Below are 20,514 nucleotides of genomic sequence, written 5' to 3'. Positions count from 1 at the left end.
ATTCAGACAAATGTTTAAGATGTAATATACATTAAATGTACTTTTCATAATACTGCATCTACAGATTTTAACAGAAACATGTAGACCGTGGACAGTAGGTCAAATGTGAGCAAATGAGTAAATAACTCTGTAAACAGATTAACCATGTGATAATAGGATCAAATGTTCTTATTAGAAAAAGCATCAGTCAAATAGGATTCCTTCAGAGAGATGGTACAATTCTGCAACCACGACACCTCTTATAATGATCTCTGGGCCAGATTATGAATCCACCAGTTATGCTGTATCTGCTCTTGAGACAGAGAGAAGACTTTCACTGTAGCTTCGCATGTACTTCACAGTGGCATAAAATGAGATGCAGAAGAAGGCTTCACCTGATCCAGATACTCTTGCTCACTCCATCCTTGTGCTGCTAGCGCTTTTCTATCCATGTGGTAAACTTTGTGATGAGCACACCCAAGTTAAAAAACAGCGCCCCCCCCCCCCGATTTCTTTTTAATTTTAAATATAACCCTCACCCCAGACCAAACTTACCATGGGGTTAACCCAAATGCAGGATCACCTCTTTCATTACCAATGTCATCTTCTCTCACTTGAAGTGCTCAAAAAACTTCCGTCTCTGAGCACACAAGATCTCTGTGCTCAGACTTCCTGGCAATCTGTTCATCTTGTAACAGATAACAATACCTCTCTGAGCATGGGAAGACATTCTATTTCATTTCCTCCACTACCCTGCAACCAAGTTGTAGTGCTGTCAGCCACATCCCAAACTTTTCACTTTTCAGATTAGCATCACAATCTGGTTTAGCTACAAGTCTTGGCTAGTCTTTAGAGATACCTATTAAGATCCTCTGGTAAACCAAATCACCAATAACAAACAGCACAGAGAATTAAAAACAATAAATAAATAAAAACTACTGTACATCAGCAATGAATGCACTAGGTTGGTAGTGGTCAGATGAAGAAACTAAATGCTGTGGTCAAAACTGTGAAAAAAAACACACTCATAGAAGAATATATATTCTTTCAGTTACAGCAGACCACAAAACAGACAGTAAAACAACACTTTCCTGTCTTTTTTTGTGCAGTTGTTTTGTTGGGGAGTTTTAATTTGTTGCCAGATTTTTTTTTTAAATGGATCTCTGGCTTTCTGCCATGGTTTACCAAAATGCAGTCTTAGGGTTGTTAATTTCTTATTAGTTTGCTACATCTGTAATCTTTCCACCCTTTTAATCAAAAGTCTTCAGGCAAGCATTTCAACAAAAAATAATAATTCAAATCCTAACATTTTTACCTACTGAGATACAAAGAGTTTGTATCTGATTTAGTTTATGAGAATCTGTTTTGCACAACTATTACAATAATTCATTTTCCAAAGAGCAGCTTCCCATGACAATTAAAGACTTCATTGTGCTATTCTGTTTTCATTATAAATCTTCCAAAATGCATGAATAGAAACCTTAAAATTACTGTTTGGAAACTACTTTGCATATAATCACTACCTGCTCTTTCATAGAGACAACACAAAAAAGCTGGGAGGTGTTAAGGAAATATGTTTGATAATGTATAGCTCAGACTGTTTTTCTGTTGTATGGGTTTCAGAGAAGAGAAAAAAATAAGTTGGAAAATACTAAGCTTTAGTATAAAGGGAAGGCATTTCAATATGACTGATATTTGTATTAAGTTATGTGTTTTCACTACTATAAGATACCATGATGTACAAGCAAAAACAAACAAAAGAGAACAGAAAAGTTTATTTTTTAATAATCATAAACAAGGGATACAATGAATTTACCACTGCCTGGTATAACCTTTGCTCATGAACACAAAATTGAAGTTGCCTTATACTAGCTGCAAAACTACACAAAAAGCTGAAGAAATACTCCGCACATTAAAACACTGTTTACTCCTCAGTTAGCAGGACCTAAACAAGTCTGTTCAATGGTGGTTAAAAAACAACTGTGAGTACTTGTCATACCCTTGAATATCATCCACAGGCACCAAAAAAAAACACTTTAACTCTGTACCTATAAGGAAAGCTTTAAAAACAGATGCCATTTGCTGCTAATATAGCCCAAAGCAACAGAAAATTCTCAACTCCATATCCACTGCAGAATCTGTGTAGAGCTCATTTGATGTACTTGTAAACTAGGCTTTCTCCAGCTCTACTGACCAAGCTAGAATGTACAGTGAGATACTACACACTCTCTAAATTTACTTCCACTTCCCACAGAACCAAAACAATGAAAACCAAAAGTGAAGTCTCCAGAAGGTATGTAATGGGATTTTTAAAGAGGCCTATACAGACTAGACATGTAATTCAGGCTAAAAGTCAGTAACAGTCAAATGCTCAAGATTTTCAAGCACTCCTCAGCACAGGGGGCACCTATTCACACCTCTAGATACATAAATGTACCTTGCATCTTAAAAAAAAAAAAAGGCACATCAAATATAAAGGCTAGAGCACCCTAAGAACTTAGGCATTAGAATCCCAAACTATAATCTTCACCCCCTTCGCCTCTTCACTCAGGAATGACACAGTGCTGAAAGTCACCTCCAGCACTGAGGGTCCCCATTAACCTTGCTGAGCTCCCTGAACAGACACATCAAGAAGTACCTTTGGCATATCCAGACCAAGCTTTTTGTCATGCAGCTCACAAGTAAGCTTTGCAAACATCCTTCCCCTGAAACTCCCTCAGTTCAATGCTTCTCCACCCATGCCTCCTGGGAATTGAGAAACACTGCCAGAATTTACTCTCACATGAAATACAGCAGCAGCACATTAAAATAAAAAAAGAGTTAAAAGAAACCAAAAGGGTGGAGAACAGGTAGAATTATGTGTAACAGCTTAGTGACTAAAAAGTTTAATCAAAACAACATATACGTGACTTCAATTCTTTCTTTACTTCTTCCCATCTCCTACAAGAACATCCTGTCTAATAGGCTTCTGTGAAACCTGAGAAGGAAATACAGTTTTTCCACTGGAGATGCAAAGTCCCCAAAGTCCCACACAGAAAACCACTATGGGCTAAAACATGTAAATGGGTTTTAGAACCCAGAACTCATTCCTGCTGGACAGAGTCTTTATGAGGCAACATCACAGCACACATCTCTTTGTCTTTCAGCTCTCATGAACCACTAAAGAACTCATGAAAACCAGACAGCTTTCTGCTGAGTATCCCAGTTTTTCTGCTGGGAGAAAAGAAACATCACTCTCATTAGTAAACAGAAAAGTAGCTGAACTAAAATAAATCAAGAGTATTCCTTTTGTCAGAGTGTTGGTTTGGGGTTTTTTTTGGGGGTGGTTTTTTTTTTTTGGTTGGTTGGTTTTTGAGGGGATAGTTCTGGTTTTTTGGTTGGTTGGGTCAGTTTAAGGAAAATCCATGTTATGCTTAAACTTTTTAAAAAATTTAGGTGCCATCTTTCGAAAAATGTTCTGAAAGTACCCAGCCAAGGCAGCATATCCTGGCAGCAACCACCTGATGTGTCAGCCTTCAGGCAGTTCAGAGATTTAAGACACACCCATGACCTCAACATTTCTCTAGGAGCTACCCTCTGTAAGTACTGGATTTCTTTGGTTCTCAGCTGAATCACGTGACTTGCCACACACACCACAAGCATCACTTTGCTCTCATTCAGCTGGCCCTACAGCCCAATGGCATAAAAGCACCCATGGCCTGGCTCTCACCTCACTGCAGACAAAGCAACTTGTCTCAGGTATCACAGGAAGCCTTTGACAGCACAGTCCAACTTCTATCTGAATCCCCCCAAGCCTCAGACCCTGGCAGCTTCCTCTCATCCCCACCTGCAAGCTTTTGTGCTTCACTTCTCATAGAGAGAGTTAATTTCTGTGTCTACAGGTTTTCAGGTTCTCTCCAGGTTCTCTTGAAGGCTTAAACAAATCTCATGACCCTTAACACAGTGTATACTTACAGTGTCATTTTTATTTGAAAATGTGTGAACTAGGATTATCCCAGAATTCTTTTCACTCACACAAAGAGACTTGCTAAAAATCAATGCCTTAGAACAAATTCACATCTGATGTTCAGGCAGAAAACATAGCCAAGTAAATAGCAACAAACAAAGGACAAAATATCATCATTTTGTACATTCACACAGCCTATATCCCCTATGGCTGAAGGCAAATTTGAAAAAAAAAAGTTGCATATGTAAGCAAGCTGGAGGTTAACATCTACAAAAGGAATTCTTGTGTCCTTCTACAGAGTAGATTTTGAAAATGCATAACAGCAAGGCTGATAAAATTAGTTTGAAAAGCATTGTGTATACACGTTAGAAAGGGTGTCTTCAAATGGAAACCTACAACCTCAGAAAAACAAACATGAAACAACACCCACATGTATGCTCATGGGGCCCCCCTTTTTCTACAATCTTGTGGTGCTGTTATATCTCTGTCTACATAATCAAACCAAAGAACAATTGCCATCCTCAGTCGAATGTGGGTTTAGAGAAAATGTCAGAAATAAACCATTCCTCAGAAATTTCCAGGATGTCCCAGACACAGAACTCTAAAACTGTCTTCTGCTAAAAACTGAAACAGGATGTACGTTTTGGTGTCATGAGTCTGCAGAGACAAACCAAGGAACCTTATGAAAGGGAAAAGAACTGAGTGTCTTGTCACAGAAAACATCTTTCTCCTCATACTGTCTCCGTTAAAGATACATTATTAGCTTCATCATGATGACCTTAATGGCCATCTCTAGATGTGCATGAAAAGCAGAGAGATTCAAAGTAAACAGGAATATAACTCTTGAATGTATTACACTGAGAGTTTACAAGCAATCTACTTTTCAAAGTAATACCTCCATATTTGCACATGGACAATTACATAACAAGTAACCGACATAGAAAGTCCTTTGATACTTGGAGAAACTGTCTCTTGCAACAATACTATTTTGCAGTAACAAATCTGCAAGAAATTCATCAATGCTTGGATTTTGCTGTAGGTGTTCAGGATAAGACCTGCAGAAGAAAACACAGCTTGCTCACAGAAATTTAAGAAATACTGATGAAAACTGTAAATAAACAATGTGCTCAGACTGCAACAGCTTTCTGCAATTAGAACAGAAAGCCTATTGGTTAAATTGAGTATAATAACACATAATCATATTTTGTTAACACATTGACATGAACATATGGGGTGTATCTTATGCGCAAAGCCCTTCCAATCTTGTGCTGTTCAGACACTATGGATTGATATTTTAAGAAGAGGCAACTATTTTGTTTCCAGTCACACGCTTTATAAAATTACAGAAAGCAAACAATGGTGGTGCTGTAGCTGACTCTCTTCCACACATCAGCACAATACCATCTTTCAAATGGGGCTCTGTGAAAGTGCGTGGTTGTTATACAAGGGAAGGGAACTAGGACACAAAATGAACTTACTCCAATCATTCCTTGTTCCCTGCCTCTTCTCTCAAACAAAAAGTCCAGCACAAGTGTTACAGGTAACTTTGACCTTATTCTGTTTGCTTTTTATTCCTTCAAATGTTATCACAAGACCAGCCACTCCCTACTTCAAGCTTTTATCTCCAAATTCAATTAACAGAGTAGCAGGTAAGAGGACAATTAAAGTATCTGTATTACAATCTCCTGGTAACCTTTAGGACATAAGAACAAAGTAAGCCTCATAACAGTTAAGGCACTGCTGGACCTCGCTACACACAGATACGGGTTGGAAGAAGTTCTCTTCCCTTCATAGCAAATACATACTCATTGAATATTCTGTGATTTTCTTGAGTCTCTCATCTACTGGATTCAAGTACACATGCAGAGTCCACACGCCATTGGCTACTTGTTTGTAAAGTAACTAGATGGTGGCTTCTCCATCTCAAACCCAATGCAGGATCTTCCAAGGCATACAGGGAGCAGGTCAGACACCATCAGGGCTACTGACAGAAACCTAGCCCTGCACAGCCTCAGAAAAGTGGTCTTCATAGCCCTTCACAGCCCCAGAGAAGTTGTCGTCATAAGAACACATGGGCATCGCTGCAGATTTAAGAATACTCCCTCCTAAAAGTTTTAACTGGGCTGCACTACAGTTATTTTTTCTCCCTTGCACTCTTTGATAGAAGAGCTTAACAGGAAACCAACACTGTACTCTAAAAATGAAGTCCAGAAGTGTTTCTGCTGTACAGCATGGCTGAAAACTCCTTACTCATCCTTGTGAATCTTAGAAAGGGGAAGAAGTGGTGTCTAAGACAAAAACTTTTCCTCAATGATTGCTCTACTTTTTTAAATTTGAGTCAAATGCAACTGGTTGACCACCAAAAAAACAAAATTACTAAGATAGGTAAGTTAACTGGATATCTGAGTATTTTAAACTGGAAGTCTACAGTTAGCTATCTGTTTTATAAAGAATGAGTTAAAACAATGTTCCAGCTCTTCTGTCAAGAAGCAAAGAGACATGAGAAAGTTCCTCAACTCCCAGCCAAAAACTCATTCTACTTTGCATTATGATTAATTTAAAACAATGCCATCACAATAATGTGGCAAATGATAGCTTCAGCGAATAAGCAACTGTCAAGGACACCACTCTGCAACTCAGACTTTCCAAATACTGAGGTCCATACGCCATTTCGCAAGCCTCCCCCAGCTGCTGCAGGGAGGACCCAAAAATCACTGCACCATGAGAGCTTCAAGTTACCTCTTCTTCCCTTGCTGCCTGATAAACCTACTGTTGTAACCCAATAATGAGTTTTGAGGAAGCTCTCTGCCTTGAGGACACAGCAGACCCAGACTAGACCTTTCTGGTGTTGTTCTTGAGTTCAAAATTGTCAGTGTTAAATTTCAACATTTGCTGTCACTACCTACAAATACCACAACGTTTTATAAAGTATTTGCAGAGAGCATGTGTCGCCTTTGCCATGTTTTCACAGAATTAACCAGGTTGGAAGAGACCTCCAGGATTATCCAGTCCAACCTATCATCCAGCCCTAGCCAGTCAACTAGACCATGGCAGTAAGTGCCTCATCCAGGCTTTTCTTGAACACCTCCAGGGATGGTGACTCCACCACCTCCCTGGGCAGCCCATTCCAATGGCAAATCACTCTCTCTGTCAAGAACTTCCTCCTAACATCCAGCCTATACTTCCTCCAGCACAACTTGAGACTGTGTCTCCTCATTCTATTGCTGGTTGTCTGGGAGAATAGACCAACCCCCACCTGGCTACAACCTCCCTTCAGGTAGTTGTAGACAGCAATGAGGTCACCACTGAGCCTCCTCTTCTCCAGGCTAAACAACCCCAGCTCCCTCAGCCTTTCCTCATAGGGTTTGTGTTCCAGGACTTTCACCAGCTTTGTCTCCCTGCTCTGGACATGTTCCAGTATCTCAACATCTCTCTTGAATTGCGGAGCCCAGAACTGGACACAGTACTCAAGGTGTGGCCTGACCAGTGCTGAGTACAAGGGAAAAATAACCTCCCTCGTCCTACTGGCCACAATGTTCCTGATGCAGGCCAGAATGCCATAGGTCTCCTGGCCACCTGGGCACACTGCTGGCTCATCTTCAGCCTACTATCTACCAGTACCCCTAGGTCCCTTTCTGCCTGGCTGCTCTCCAGCCACTCTGAGCCCAGTTTGTAGTGATGCTTGGGGTTGTTGTGGCCAAAGTCCAGACCCTGCATTTGGCCTTGTTAAGCCTCATCCTGCTGGCCTCTGCCCACCCATCCAGCCTGTCTGGGTCCCACTGCAGGGCTCTCCTACTTTCCAACAGATCAACACCTGCTCCTAGCTTGGTGTCATCTGCAAACTTACTGATGCTGGACTCAACCCTCTTGTCAATAAAGATATTGAACAGGTCTGGGCCCAGCACTGATCCTTGGGAGACACCACTAAAGATTGGCTGCCAACTAGAAGTGGCACCATTCACCACCACTCTTTGGGCCTGGCTTTCAAGACAGTTCTTGACCCATATCAGAATGAATCAGTCCAAGCCATGAGCTGCCAGCTTTGTTAGGAGATTGTTGTGGCAGACAGTGTCAAAGGCTTTGCTGAAGTCCAGGGAGACTACATCCACAGTCTGCCCCACATTCACCAGGTGGGTAACTTGATCATGAAAGGAGATCAGGTTGGTCAGGCAGGACTTGGCCTTCCAAAATCCATGCTGACTGGGCCTAATCCCTTGGCCATCTTGTAGGTGCTTTGTGATGGCACTCAAGATGACCTTGCCTAGGTCTGATGACCTCGCCTGACAGGTCTGTAATTTTCTGGTTCCTCCCTCAGGCCCTTCTTGTGGATGGGCATCACACTGGCCAGCTTCCAGTCTTTGGGGATCTCTCCAGTGAGCCAGGACTGCTGTTAAATATTGATAAATTTCATTTCTTGATTTTGGTTTCAAAGCCAGAAACGGCAATAGGCAACCCTTTGCTTTCCAAAGAACTCTTTGCTAAAGTAAACCTGCATCACTGGCTATGCCTGCAAATGCAACTTGGGTTATGTTTCAGAGGCAGCTTCACCATGCCCTCTAGGCAGTGATACTCCACCACTGGTTACTCCATCCTAGGACAATCACTTCTCTCTGAGTTATGCCAGGATGGAAGCAGAGGGGATTTTTCATATTTGCAAATTCTTCAAACAACCAATGCTAGGAGAAGCCATGCATGTAAGCAGACAGAGCAAATACAAGATAAGTTTCTTGGATTTAAGATGGAGGAAAGAGCAGCTTTTGTTTTTAAATTAAATGCTATCAATGATACACAATAAGCACACAGTACACAACATGACACACACCAAACAAAATCCAGCAGCAGGACCCATTGTTATGTATATTACTTACAGTACAAAAGAGATAGATTTTTGACTTCTGCTCATCTGAGAGATGCTCTGCTAAGGTTTCCAAGCAAATACAAAAGAAAAGCACATGTTCTCATTTCCAGTGTTCCACATTCCAAACATAAGAGAAAGGTTTTTATCTCTTGAAGAAGTTAAATTTCATCCAGCAAATGTCAGAAAGTTATAGCAGGATAAGATCCTGCAGAGAAACCATTTAAGCACACCAAAGGAGAGAGCCTAAGTTAGAAGACCTCCACTCAAAACTGTGCTCCCTCTACTAACACAGAAAAGGGTATTGCGACCAGCATATCTGTGTCATATTAGGATATTTAAATACACAAAAGCTTAACAAGCAATTGTAGAATGAGTACGTATGTATTTTAAATTTAGTATTATTTTTAAGACATTACACCTCACATGTCATGCAAGAACAGGAAATTATGACAAAGTTGCCAGTCATAACTCATACCCAGCTCCCTTGACTTTATCATGAATGCTGGGATGTTTCACTCTTTTCTTGAAAAAAAAAAAAAAGCTACTATAGAAGAGTACTAGAGGGAAAACTAAGAAGCATGAAATAAGCAGAATTGGACAGCTTGGAATTAGAAGAGAAATTAAAAAGAATCCAAAGTTTATTATTTTTAACTTGTGATTAATTTTAAGTCAATCTCATGATTTTCTGGGGACTGGCATGATTTAACGTTTAGAGTTGGGTTTATAGTATACCATAAAAATACATAACCATAAAGACACCAACTCAAAGTTACTGTGGGGACTATAACTTTGACTTACTTGACATTTGCACATTTAAATGTCTTAGCCGTAACATCACAGTGTTCAATACCAGAGCATTATATACCTGTCCTGGACCAGGAAAGATGATGGCTTATGCCTAAATCCTATCCACATAGGCAAGAAAGCACTATTTAGAGTTCCATTTACTATCTGTGACATACTTGCACTATATTTAAATTTATTATCTTTAAAAGTTACAGACACTTGCTTTTGACATTATGCCAAAATGCTCCCAACTACACTGAACTACAGTTTGTACAGTTTGTATAATTACTAAGACATACAATATCAAGGGAAAAAGCATACCTTACGTCTTGAACAAAAACATAAATTGTTAAAACACACAGATAACAATACCTTTTTGACACTCTGTTTAAAACTATTTCATTTTTTTTAATTTTAAAAGAAAAATATTTTTTAATTGAAACATTTGATTTCTTTCACAGATTAGCATTCCTTGAGTGCAGATAGATTTGGCTTTGAGTATGTTGTCATCTGTTAGTTCATGTTTCAGTTTATACATCCTGTGTTTCATATTATCATCTTTGTTCAGCTCCTGTTGTGCCTTGTGTCTAAATAGGTTTTCTGAAAGTCAGTGGCAACAGATGTGCTCAATCTGCAGACAACAAAAGAAGCGACTTCTGTGACAATTATAGTTGCTCTCTTCACAAACTGGCCCATGTCTGTGATAAACTCAGTTCTCTATTATGTCCACAAAGAGTACATTACAGGAAAAAAAAAAAAAAAACCTAACAAAAATCACAAATCCACACACTCCGAAAAAAAAGTAAGACCAAGTAGACAATTCTTAATTATCAACATTTCACAGCCCAAGTGTTAAGAGTCACAAAATCTGTTTCCCGGCATTAATGCACCAAGTCCACGGTATAGACTGTGATTTACAGGTGTGAGCATCAACTTCACTTTTTATAACAAAACCCAAAATCAGAATCCTTGCCTCAAGGAGCTTACAGTGGAACTTATTTCACATGCTTAAAGCCTGCTTTATGTTTAAAGTTATTCCAGTTGCCAAACCAAGCAGCCAAACATTTTCAAACCAAATTTACAATCACCTCTGCAGTCTTAATTCTGCTTTCCCAGTGTTTATTTTCTGTACTGAAAGAGGTCTTCTAGGAAAACTAGTAATGAGTGTATAGGTCAAACCTATACCACAAAGCACATACACAACAGGGCAAGATCCATGCCAAATTTGGGCATCTCAGCATCCCCGTGCTTTGCTTTGAATCCCGTTTGCTGAATAACATCTTTTCCTGCACTGAGTAACATCAGCATTTCTATTCTGATACCCAAAGGTAGGCAAATCTCACCATATAAATTATTATATAGAAAATGATGACACAGCTTCCCTCTTCACAGTGAGTAGCAAGTTCTGATTGATCTACAGTAGCCTTATGCTAGAGTCTTATTTCCAGACACACCAGCTGACCCAAGGAGACAGCAAAACACCAGGTGGGAAGAAGCCTCGCCCTCTGCCTTTCCTCTCCCTTAATACTGTCCAAAAGGAGCTGGGAGTTCTCATGAGAATTGTGTTCCTTACTGCAATTTTTTTTTAGTTTTACAGGGCAAGGTGTTAGATAGCCTTAACCACATGGTCACCACTGGGTCCTTTCATAATTACAAGCTGGCCTATAAATTAACACAATCCCTGAGGCAGCATCACAACAATTAGCAACTTTCAAAATTATATTATGTTTAAGGACTGCAGAGTACAGACTTTTGCCAGTATAGACTGAGTGTATGGCTTAATTTAAAAATTTGCTCAACATGTTTTGCTACTTCCTGTATCTTAAGCATTTGCCTGAATTGCCAAAATAAGTGGGAGAAAACTACACTTTCCTTTTTTTATGAACAGCAAAACCAGAGTGAATGGAAGCTACAGTCCTTATGCATGTTACCCTCCAGCTGCAGTGGCAAAGCCTCTTTCAACAGTAATTTGTACAGAACAGGCAACAAAAAACTTCCCAGTAATTAAAAGGACCCCTCCACAGAATGGCTAAACCTGTATCATGAGCAAAAGAAAGCACATAATCTTGTTTCAGAACTTAGCAGTTACTTCCAAGTAATAGGTTTCTCGTTTAACTGCAGAGCAATATATTTTCTAACTTTCCATAAGCTTCTAAGCTTTTCCGCTGGCTTTGGACGCTAAATAACCTAAAACTGGAACAAACAATCCTCAGTTGTCAAACTGATTTGACAGTCTATTTTTCACATTCTGCAACCTTGATGGGAAAGCCACTTGTTTTTCTCTTGCCTTAATAGTCCTATGTAAGCTGCAGTCTTCAAAATTTCACTTCTAATCTCTCATTTTGAAGTTTTCCCGTTTGGTTCTGTCTACTCACTGCTTGTATCTCTATTAAATCTCTCCTACTGTTTATAATGGAGAATAAATTCAGCCGGCGTAATTTTAAGAGGGCTCTCCAGCTATTCCTCAAATGGAAGACAGTATACAGTCAACTACTGAACATGACAAAAAAAATTGTGCACATATGCATGCACACACACACATCAAACCATTGCCATAAAAAAGAGTATTCTTCTGTCACATGGATAACACGTACAAACCACTTTTCTGTTGTATACATGTTTTACAGCTATGAAGATGAAAAATAATTCTAAACTCTGCCCTAAATTAAACAAATTGACTCCCACCGTTACCATTTTACCAAAATAATTTACTACGGCTTAAAAAGCAAGCAGACTCGAGGCTTTGGTGTTGTATAGCCCATATATTAACTTGGTCAGCAATAAATCTACCCTTACTCTCCATACTACTTTCTTAAATAGCTCACTATAAAGCCCCAACCTAATTAAAAACAGCTTTCTCGGCAACAGCGGGCTTGATTTCACTTATTTACACATTAACTACAGCCTCTGCCTGGCCAATCCAGTCTATTCCCTGTACTACACAGGGCCTTTTATCTGCCCTGGACAGCATTTTCTCCAGCAGATGAAGTAGACGCCGATTGATTTGCTGTCGAGCATGGTAAATTAATAGCAACAAATTGCTGAGGGCCCCATCTCGCTGCTCCACTATGCTTCGGCAGTTTTGCTTTATTTGCTCCATGATGGGCAGCAGTCAGGCCTCTTCAAGTCAATTTCTTCTTAACAACCTGCAATACTTTTCAATGGTGAAAATAGAGCCGTTCCTTGTAAGTCAGGAATCAATATCCTATTGCCCTTAGAAAATGCTAAACAAGCAGTATTGGCAATCCACTTGGTACTAGAGAGTATCAGATATAATGCAAATCCATACTGCTTCCCTCCTCATAGTTATTACGGTCTGCTAAAAGGTTCCTAATGCCATTTATCATCATTTACCATCGACTACTACAGCTATGATTATGATATCCTATCAGCTAGCAGAGCCCTTTCATTTCTAGCCAATTAGCACTCAAATGGTTGCTGTCCAAGTCTAGTAATAAAATTTATATGGATTGGACTCATCTTTTTTTTTTTCTTTTACTGTGATCTTAAAAAGTCATTATTTTTTTAATACCCAGCTTCTGAAAAGACCTCAGTTTTCTTTAAAAAATGCTGAAATCCAACACTCTAGCATGTGAACTGGCTCAAAGACACAGGTCTAACCAAAAAGAGTGACTCAGAATTTACATATACTTTCAAAAAGATATAATCAAAGTAAAAAGTGCATGATGTATCCTATTCATGCTTTCCATCAGCCCCATTCACAAATATCTGCTGTCTGTTGCCAAATAAAGACATTTATTTTAAGCAATAATTACAATGCTGAATTAAAACCTTCAGCAAGTGTATTTGATTACACCAATTTAAATAAACTGTTTACCATAACATTAAAAACAGCCTAATTTCAGAAATCAAACCAAATGACCACCACCAAGTACCAACAGTATATTTGAAACACAGAGTAGCATGTCAGCGATTCATTCATAAACTATGAGCTGAGCCACTTACATTTAAAATGCAGCTTATTAAGAAATTATCATCTTCAGATCACATTCAAATATTCATATTCACATTAATGTTGAAATTAAATACTCCATGGAAGTATCTATTCACATCAGGACACGAAACTCCCAACTCGATGTGTTAGGTTTTTTTTTCCAGAATGCATCTATCTCAAATTTCTATTGTCCTAGTAGAGAATGTCAAAAACAAGCTTAGTATTTTAGGCTCTCACACCACATGCCACAACCAACCACAGACATTTAAAAAAAAAATTACTAATTCTACCAGTCTAATACTATTTACTCAGTTACCAAAATTTAAATTAATTATGTTCTCAAACATAATTGTTAAAAATTGGCAACATCATGCAGGCTTAATTAAGATTAAATCCAATTTACTAAATGTATTTTAATTGGTACTAATTACATTAGCTTTCCTTTCAGAATGACGAATTCCCCATAGGTTTCACTTCAATAGTCTTCTATCAAAATCAACACAAGATGACTGATGATGAGCATCATACAAGGGGTGGGAAACGAAATGCTCTTCCCTTGTCTTCTCCCCCTAGACACACAGGCACACTCACTACTACTGCTCTCTGCACTTTTATCCGTTTATCAATTTGCTAAGTCACAGAGTCGTGACTCCACCACAGCCATCATCTTCTGTTCCAGTGAAAAAATTCTCTAAAAATAAATACTGTGTGGCTGGGAGCAGCCAAGAAGAACAGAAGCTTTCACAGAAAAATACACAAAGGTTTCAAATATCAGGGCCACCAATTACTAGGGTACTTCCAAGGACTCCAGGGAGTCCTGCTCTTGAACCCTTTGAGACGCAAATCTAATAAGTGAATAAGCCTAACCTGATCTTGAGAACTAGGCCCAATTACGCCAAAGGGCAACTTCACTGCATTATTGCCTGCTTTCCATTACAAGGGCATCCAGCGAGTGCATCTGGAAAAGAACCTGAGAGGAACCAAGGCTGTCTGTTCAGAAAAACAAATAAAGACAGATATGCCTCCCTGCTAAAGTGAAAAAAAAGAAAGAAAATATAATAAGTAGGTGGTTTGCAGGGCTGTCTGTACATAATGTGATAAACTGTCCTCAGGATTTTTTATATGACTGAATTTAGAAAGCAGATGCGGGGCTGAGGGGGTAGGAAGTGAGGGGAGTGCAGGGAAGAGAAGGGCAAATCACTCAATTCCAGACAAGTAAAATTCAAAGATCTGAGCGCAAGACATGGAGTTTAAGGTGGAAGACTGAAAAAGCCTTACATGCATCAGATAAAACCATCAAGGTGGGAAATACTTCGCAGTTGCTAAAGCCAGAAACACAAAAGAAAAGGGAAAGAAAAGCCCACAACACTGTGGCAATAGAAGTGGAGACATGAGAGATGTGAAACTAGTATCAGATTTAAGGATGATAGTAAACTTAACCACAGCTGATTTGAATCAACATCTGACAAAATATTTAACTCTTTTGCACAAGAGTATGCTACTTAACTACTCATTTGAATATACTGAACAGTAATGTAAAAAACATTTTTAATTAAAACTCAATCATTTGTAATCCCCACAATAAATTGCACCAAAGTATTTATTTTTTCCTGAATATCATCATCACCAAAACTGTATACAATTTATGAAGTAAAGCATTTGGAAATTAAAAGTTAAAAGGCCTTTTGCTGTGTGTTTTTTTCCCCTACTTAAAACACTTTGGTTACACATCTTGGATTTTGGTCCACAGAATACATGAAAAAATTGTTGTAAAAATAAAGTACCTAGAAATGTAAGTAAATTTGACTGCAGTACTTGACTTCAAATGCCCGTAACAATTTGCTGCATAGGTGACCTGTAAGGACTATGGTCTTTGCAAATTGTTTCCACATCTAGTACCCGACTGATCTGGGGCAGGTTTTAACGTGTCTTTTGTGCTTTTTTAAGGGGGCAGAGGGAATGTGTGTTGCTGGATTTTTTCCATTTCGTTTTGTTTCAGTGTTGTTGTTTTTTTTTTTTTTTTAATGGGACTTGAAAGAACTTAATTAATCATTTGAGAACAGACCCAAAATCTCTCACAGTCAATAACCAGCACCTCAACACAAATCAGGTTCAGTCACCACATGTGTACAATCTAGTAAGCTGCAATCTCAGCCTTTTCCTCCCACAATTCATTTAATTTGTTGAGTCTTCATGGTATCTGTGAGGTATATATTTGAACAAAAAACAAACCTACACATGTACAAGGCTCCGTAAGTTTGGAGATGCAGAGACAAGATGTTTTGAGGCAGGAAGCAGGGCTGCCTTTATATTTGTACCATCTAATGCAAATAGAGCTCACCAGTACACTGCTATCAGGATGCTAATGGAATACAATAAACAATAAATAACTTTTTTTTTTTAAATTACTTGTATGTCTGCTCTCAACAAGATAAAGAAATCCTATTTCCAAAATCCAGAGCAGTTCCAAATCCCTAACTTTGAAGAAAAATGCATACAAACCAATTTTCTGATGGTCTTTCTTCTCCCATCCAGTCATTTCTTTACTGCTGCAGTTTACACTCCCCAGCAAGGCTGGTAAATTGCTCAACCATTTGCTAAAATGAACTGTCAGTATTAAACTTCATCATAAAAAAAAGTTTCCCTTGCTGGAAAAGAGGTCAGATATTTAATTCATTCTCCTCTAGAGATGGTTAAAAGCACACATTACTAAATAAGAAACTCTGATTTACACTTCCATGCTCCAACTGACTAATTTACTAATCTTGGCCTAAGTGTTAGACTTCAAGGGACAAAACCAAGCATGCTAACATCCTCACAGAAAGCTCATTTACGCTTTCCTGTTTCACATGTTAAGACACTGGTTTTGCAGAAAAGTCCAAGTAGCCAACCTGAAGGAAACAGGAACATGGATGTGCATCAATTGCTTTCATAGCTCCAGCTTAAATCAGTCCAGGTTAACTGAAGAGAACAGTCTTTTTTCACACATAAATACAAATCCCTCAACACCTAATATGCATTTGTGATGTAGATATCATCCCAAAAAATAAACCTCAAAAGTTCGACGTCGACAAATGTGAAAGTACAAACTACTTCCATGCCTACTCACATACACACTCTCTGTACAGTATAGGACTGCTTGCATGTGTGAAGATAGCATATGAAAAGTCAACTGACAAATGCACGACTGGTAGCCAAAACTCTAACTTGAGCACAATCCATATACCCTAGACAAATAAAAGTTTTGGGGCCCCATCAAGTACAAAAAAAAATCCAATCTATTCAACCATGCAATTAAAGCAAGACAAATGGAATACACGTCTTTTAAGACTGATGGGAGAAATGTCACAGAACATTCTTACACAAAACAAATTATCTACCTACCTGTTTATGCATCTCTATATTCAGCCCGTAAGACATCTCGTAATACTAAGAGAGAAGAAGATTACTCTATCAGACCTCACAATTGTGAAAAGTGTTCCAAAATTCACTGACCCAAATTTACTGACCTACACATGATCTATACGTAGACACACTGACCTAAAAATATTTATTGGCCTTGACGGAGGTCTGGAATTCCAAAGAGCATTTCAAAGCAACCTTTTTTTTTTAGTCTACATTGCATCATGCCTACTTTACAAACACTAGAAATAAAACAAGGCAGAAAAATCATAAAAAGTAATCACAACCAGACTTAAAGATTAGAAGCAGGAAAAAAGCCACAGATAAAATGTTCAAGATTTTGCTCCCTAGAACACATAAAAGATGACAAAAAACTCACCCAAACTGCTTGAAACCAGATACACATATAAATCTGCAATGTCTATTAGACTGGTTATTCAATATTTAAACTTAAAAACACAAAAAGCTGCAACTAAATTGCGGAGGAAAAAAAAAAAAAAAAAAAAAAACAAACAAAAACACAAAAAAGAATGAACATGGAAATTTAAAGCCAAAACAGATACACCAATCTAAGTATGAACTGTTGTGCTCGAGTATTGTGGGAAGCTTAGTTCAGTATGGAATGTTAACATCAAACAATTTCCAAGACTTAGGCGTATCACACATGAAAAAGACAGTGAAGAATCTTCACACTGGTTTGTGCTCTTAGTTAAGAATTTTTCATGGTTGTTCACTCTTTTTGAAAGTACCAGAGTATTGTCATGTACATATGAAAAACTGCTAATCTTTCATAAATATACAAGAGACAGAAAGAGCACCTCTGGCATTCCTGTGATTCAGTATCACACAATTATGCATTTAGAAACGTCTTCCTATGTATATTATTTAACCAGGCAGATCACGACCACAGTGGAAACCTCTTTCACAGCTGAGATCCCCGCCATTCTGAATTTTGTGAGACAATGAACCAGCTGTCCAGGTGCAACAGATCTAGGAAGTAGGCTTTGAGGTTTTATTAGTACACCTACAATTCTGGCTTATCACACATAAAAAAAAAAATCTCAAACCATTTCACAGAGATATGATGAGGATTGGGCAAAGTCAGCAAAAATTAAAACACCATCACCAGGTACACTATGAAAGTTGTACAAGGCTTCCAAAGCCTGACAAGTAATCTCCCAGCATTTGGAAGAAATATCAAATTGCTTAAAAGGTTAAAAAGCAGGTTTCACATGGAAATAACTGCTGTAAACAAGTTATAAACCTCTGCAACTAAGGATTTATAATGGAAGGACTGATGAAATCTCAACAACAGCAGAATGACTATAATCTTTCTGTTCACCTCCAGCAATCCAAATGTATTTCAGCATCAGTATACAAACCAATAGACATTTTGAATTTGTTATGCAGCTTGCTTACCATGACATAATGTCGCTGCATCTCTGTCTTCTCACTGGCCAGTTTTTCACATTCTAGCTTTAAACTGTTCAAGATATAAAGAGGGAAAAAGCATGGGTACTTCGTAACACAAAACCGACATCCTTTTGAGCACAGGCTATTCCCCTTTACAAGCATTTCTCCAACCAAACAGAAACACGCATTGCAGCTTTCGCTTGGGACTTCAGCGTGGGGTTTGCACTTTTTCTCCTTCAAGAGATACTGTGCAACACCCTCAGCTCATAAGCGAACTGCATACAGTGCACAGAAGAGTAATTTTCTCTAACAAGAGAAAACACAACACTAGTTCACAGAAGAAACATGGCAAGGGTTCATACTTACAACACTTAAACTTGAGAAGTTACTTAATAATCTGTAATTTGAGTTCCAGCATTTTTATTTAAAAAAGCTTTAGAAGCACCTCTTGCTTTCACTCAATCCACGGAGGAATCAAACGTGTGTAACCACTACAAGGGGGCAAAAGCTTATGGATTTTTTTTGTTTGTTTGTTACCAAGACCAGAACTGCTAGGAAAATACTGTAGATAATTCAAGGAATACTATGGTAAACATGAGCACCTCCGCTATGTTTTTGTGTTTTCAGAAGCTCACTAAACAATCCTGCCAGAGTCACTTGTCACTTTGAGGACATTGTGCTCTTCCACCTAAGGATAGCGAAATAGCTCGCCGCCTCACTTCCAGGTTATCAGCACTTGACATGTCAATGAAAGGCGCGAGGGGGCCGAGCCAAGACGAGATGCGTGTCCTGAGCAGCATTTTGAAGAAACGGAGAGGACGAGACCAGCAAGTCACCTATTTTTCCATCACTAGCCCCTCTCCCCGCCGGATCGGAGTTAAGAAAAAAAAAAACACAACACAAAAGAAAACAAGAACAACAAAAAACAACAGCAACAAAACCAAACAAAACAAAAATTCCAAACCACATAAAGCCCAACCCAAAACCGAAGCGTGAGGACAACGAGAAAATCCGTTCGCTTCAGTCGGCTTGTGGATCATGTAATCCCCCCTTCTTGGGACCCGGGCGCGGTGGCGGGATGCCGAGGGGTCAGCGGAGCAGCTCCCGTACCGAGTGTGTCCTCCCCGCGCCCGGACTTCTCCAGGGAGTCCCGGCGCCCCTGCCCCACCACCTGCCCCGGCTAGCAACGGTGAGAAGCGGCGGGGAGCGAGCCCGTGCGGGACTCGGGGAGAGTAGGCAGCGTTACCTGTGATACTGAGCCTGCAAAAACTGAAACTCCTCCTTAATCCGATCGCAGGACTCGGAAATCGTGAATTTAAAGGGCTGCGTTGGCTGGTGAGGAGCCTGAAAGCAAGGAACAGCAGGTCTTTTAATCGCCCCTCTCGGCCGCCCGCGGCTCCCTCCGCCCAGCCGTCACCCTCCACCCGCCGCTGCCCCCGCTGCAGTCCTCGGACCCGTGCCCAGTCGGCGCGCAGGCCCCCCGCCCTCACGACCCTTGTCTACCCGGAGGCGGCGGCGCGACGCCCAAAGCGCCCTGAGTTGTTATCCCGAGGGGGTCGCCGGCGGTGCGGGGCCGCTGCACGGGCAGGCGTCGCCCACTCGGACTCCGCACCGGCCGTAGCCGCGGAACGGGAGCCAGGATCACCATGCACCAGAAGGGAGCAACTCGTGGGAGACAAGATCGGCCCGGGGCGACGGCGGACAACAATAAGAAAATGGCTACAACTCCGCGGTACGCGTGTCGGAACGCTGACCGCGGGGTCGCTGCTGCCACTCACCGGGTGCCTGGTCTGCGGGTACATCTTGCTCAGGTCGCGGATCATCCACGCCGCTTCGCGGGGCGCAGGCGGGTGAAGCAGCGGAGATCAGGGCTGCAAGCGCGGCGGTGGCAACGGGGAGGGACGCCCCGGCCCCGCCGCCCCTGGGCTGGCGGGGCACCGCCGACAGCAACGAGGCGCGGCGGCGACGGCGGCGTCCGCGGCGCGCGGGGGCCGCTGCCACATCCCCCGGGGGCGGTCAGCGGGCGGCGCCGACCGGGTCTCCCGAGCGCCGCCGCTCCACAAGCTCCGGCGGGCAGTGAGGCCCGTGCGGCGGCGGGCGAAGAGGGCGGAGAAAGCCTCTCTGCGGACGCCGGTGTGGGTTCTGCTAGAGACCCTCGCCGGCAGTTTACTCGCC

General features: G+C 40.5%; 1 protein-coding gene across 4 annotated transcripts in view; it reads right to left on the bottom strand.

Moving 5' to 3' along the window:
- The window catches only part of LOC135173699 (transducin-like enhancer protein 4), a 137,355-nt gene extending 117,065 nt beyond the window's left edge, over positions 1-20,290 (bottom strand). For 2 of the 4 annotated variants that reach the window (XM_064140801.1, XM_064140802.1), the window contains exons 1-4: positions 20,118-20,290; positions 19,586-19,683; positions 18,346-18,409; positions 16,909-16,953 (exon numbers count right to left, since the gene is read on the bottom strand). In XM_064140801.1, coding sequence (XP_063996871.1) covers positions 16,909-16,953; positions 18,346-18,409; positions 19,586-19,683; positions 20,118-20,162 — 252 coding nt within the window. In that variant the 5' untranslated portion in view covers positions 20,163-20,290. The remainder of the gene's footprint in view (positions 1-16,908; positions 16,954-18,345; positions 18,410-19,585; positions 19,684-20,117) is intronic. The other 2 variants (XM_064140803.1, XM_064140804.1) reach the window with 1 other exon arrangement.
- Positions 20,291-20,514: the final 224 nt, after the last annotated feature.

Source organism: Pogoniulus pusillus, chromosome Z, assembly GCF_015220805.1.
Source record: "Pogoniulus pusillus isolate bPogPus1 chromosome Z, bPogPus1.pri, whole genome shotgun sequence".
NCBI classification, from domain to species: domain Eukaryota; kingdom Metazoa; phylum Chordata; class Aves; order Piciformes; family Lybiidae; genus Pogoniulus; species Pogoniulus pusillus.
This window is presented reverse-complemented; position numbering and strand designations above follow the sequence as displayed.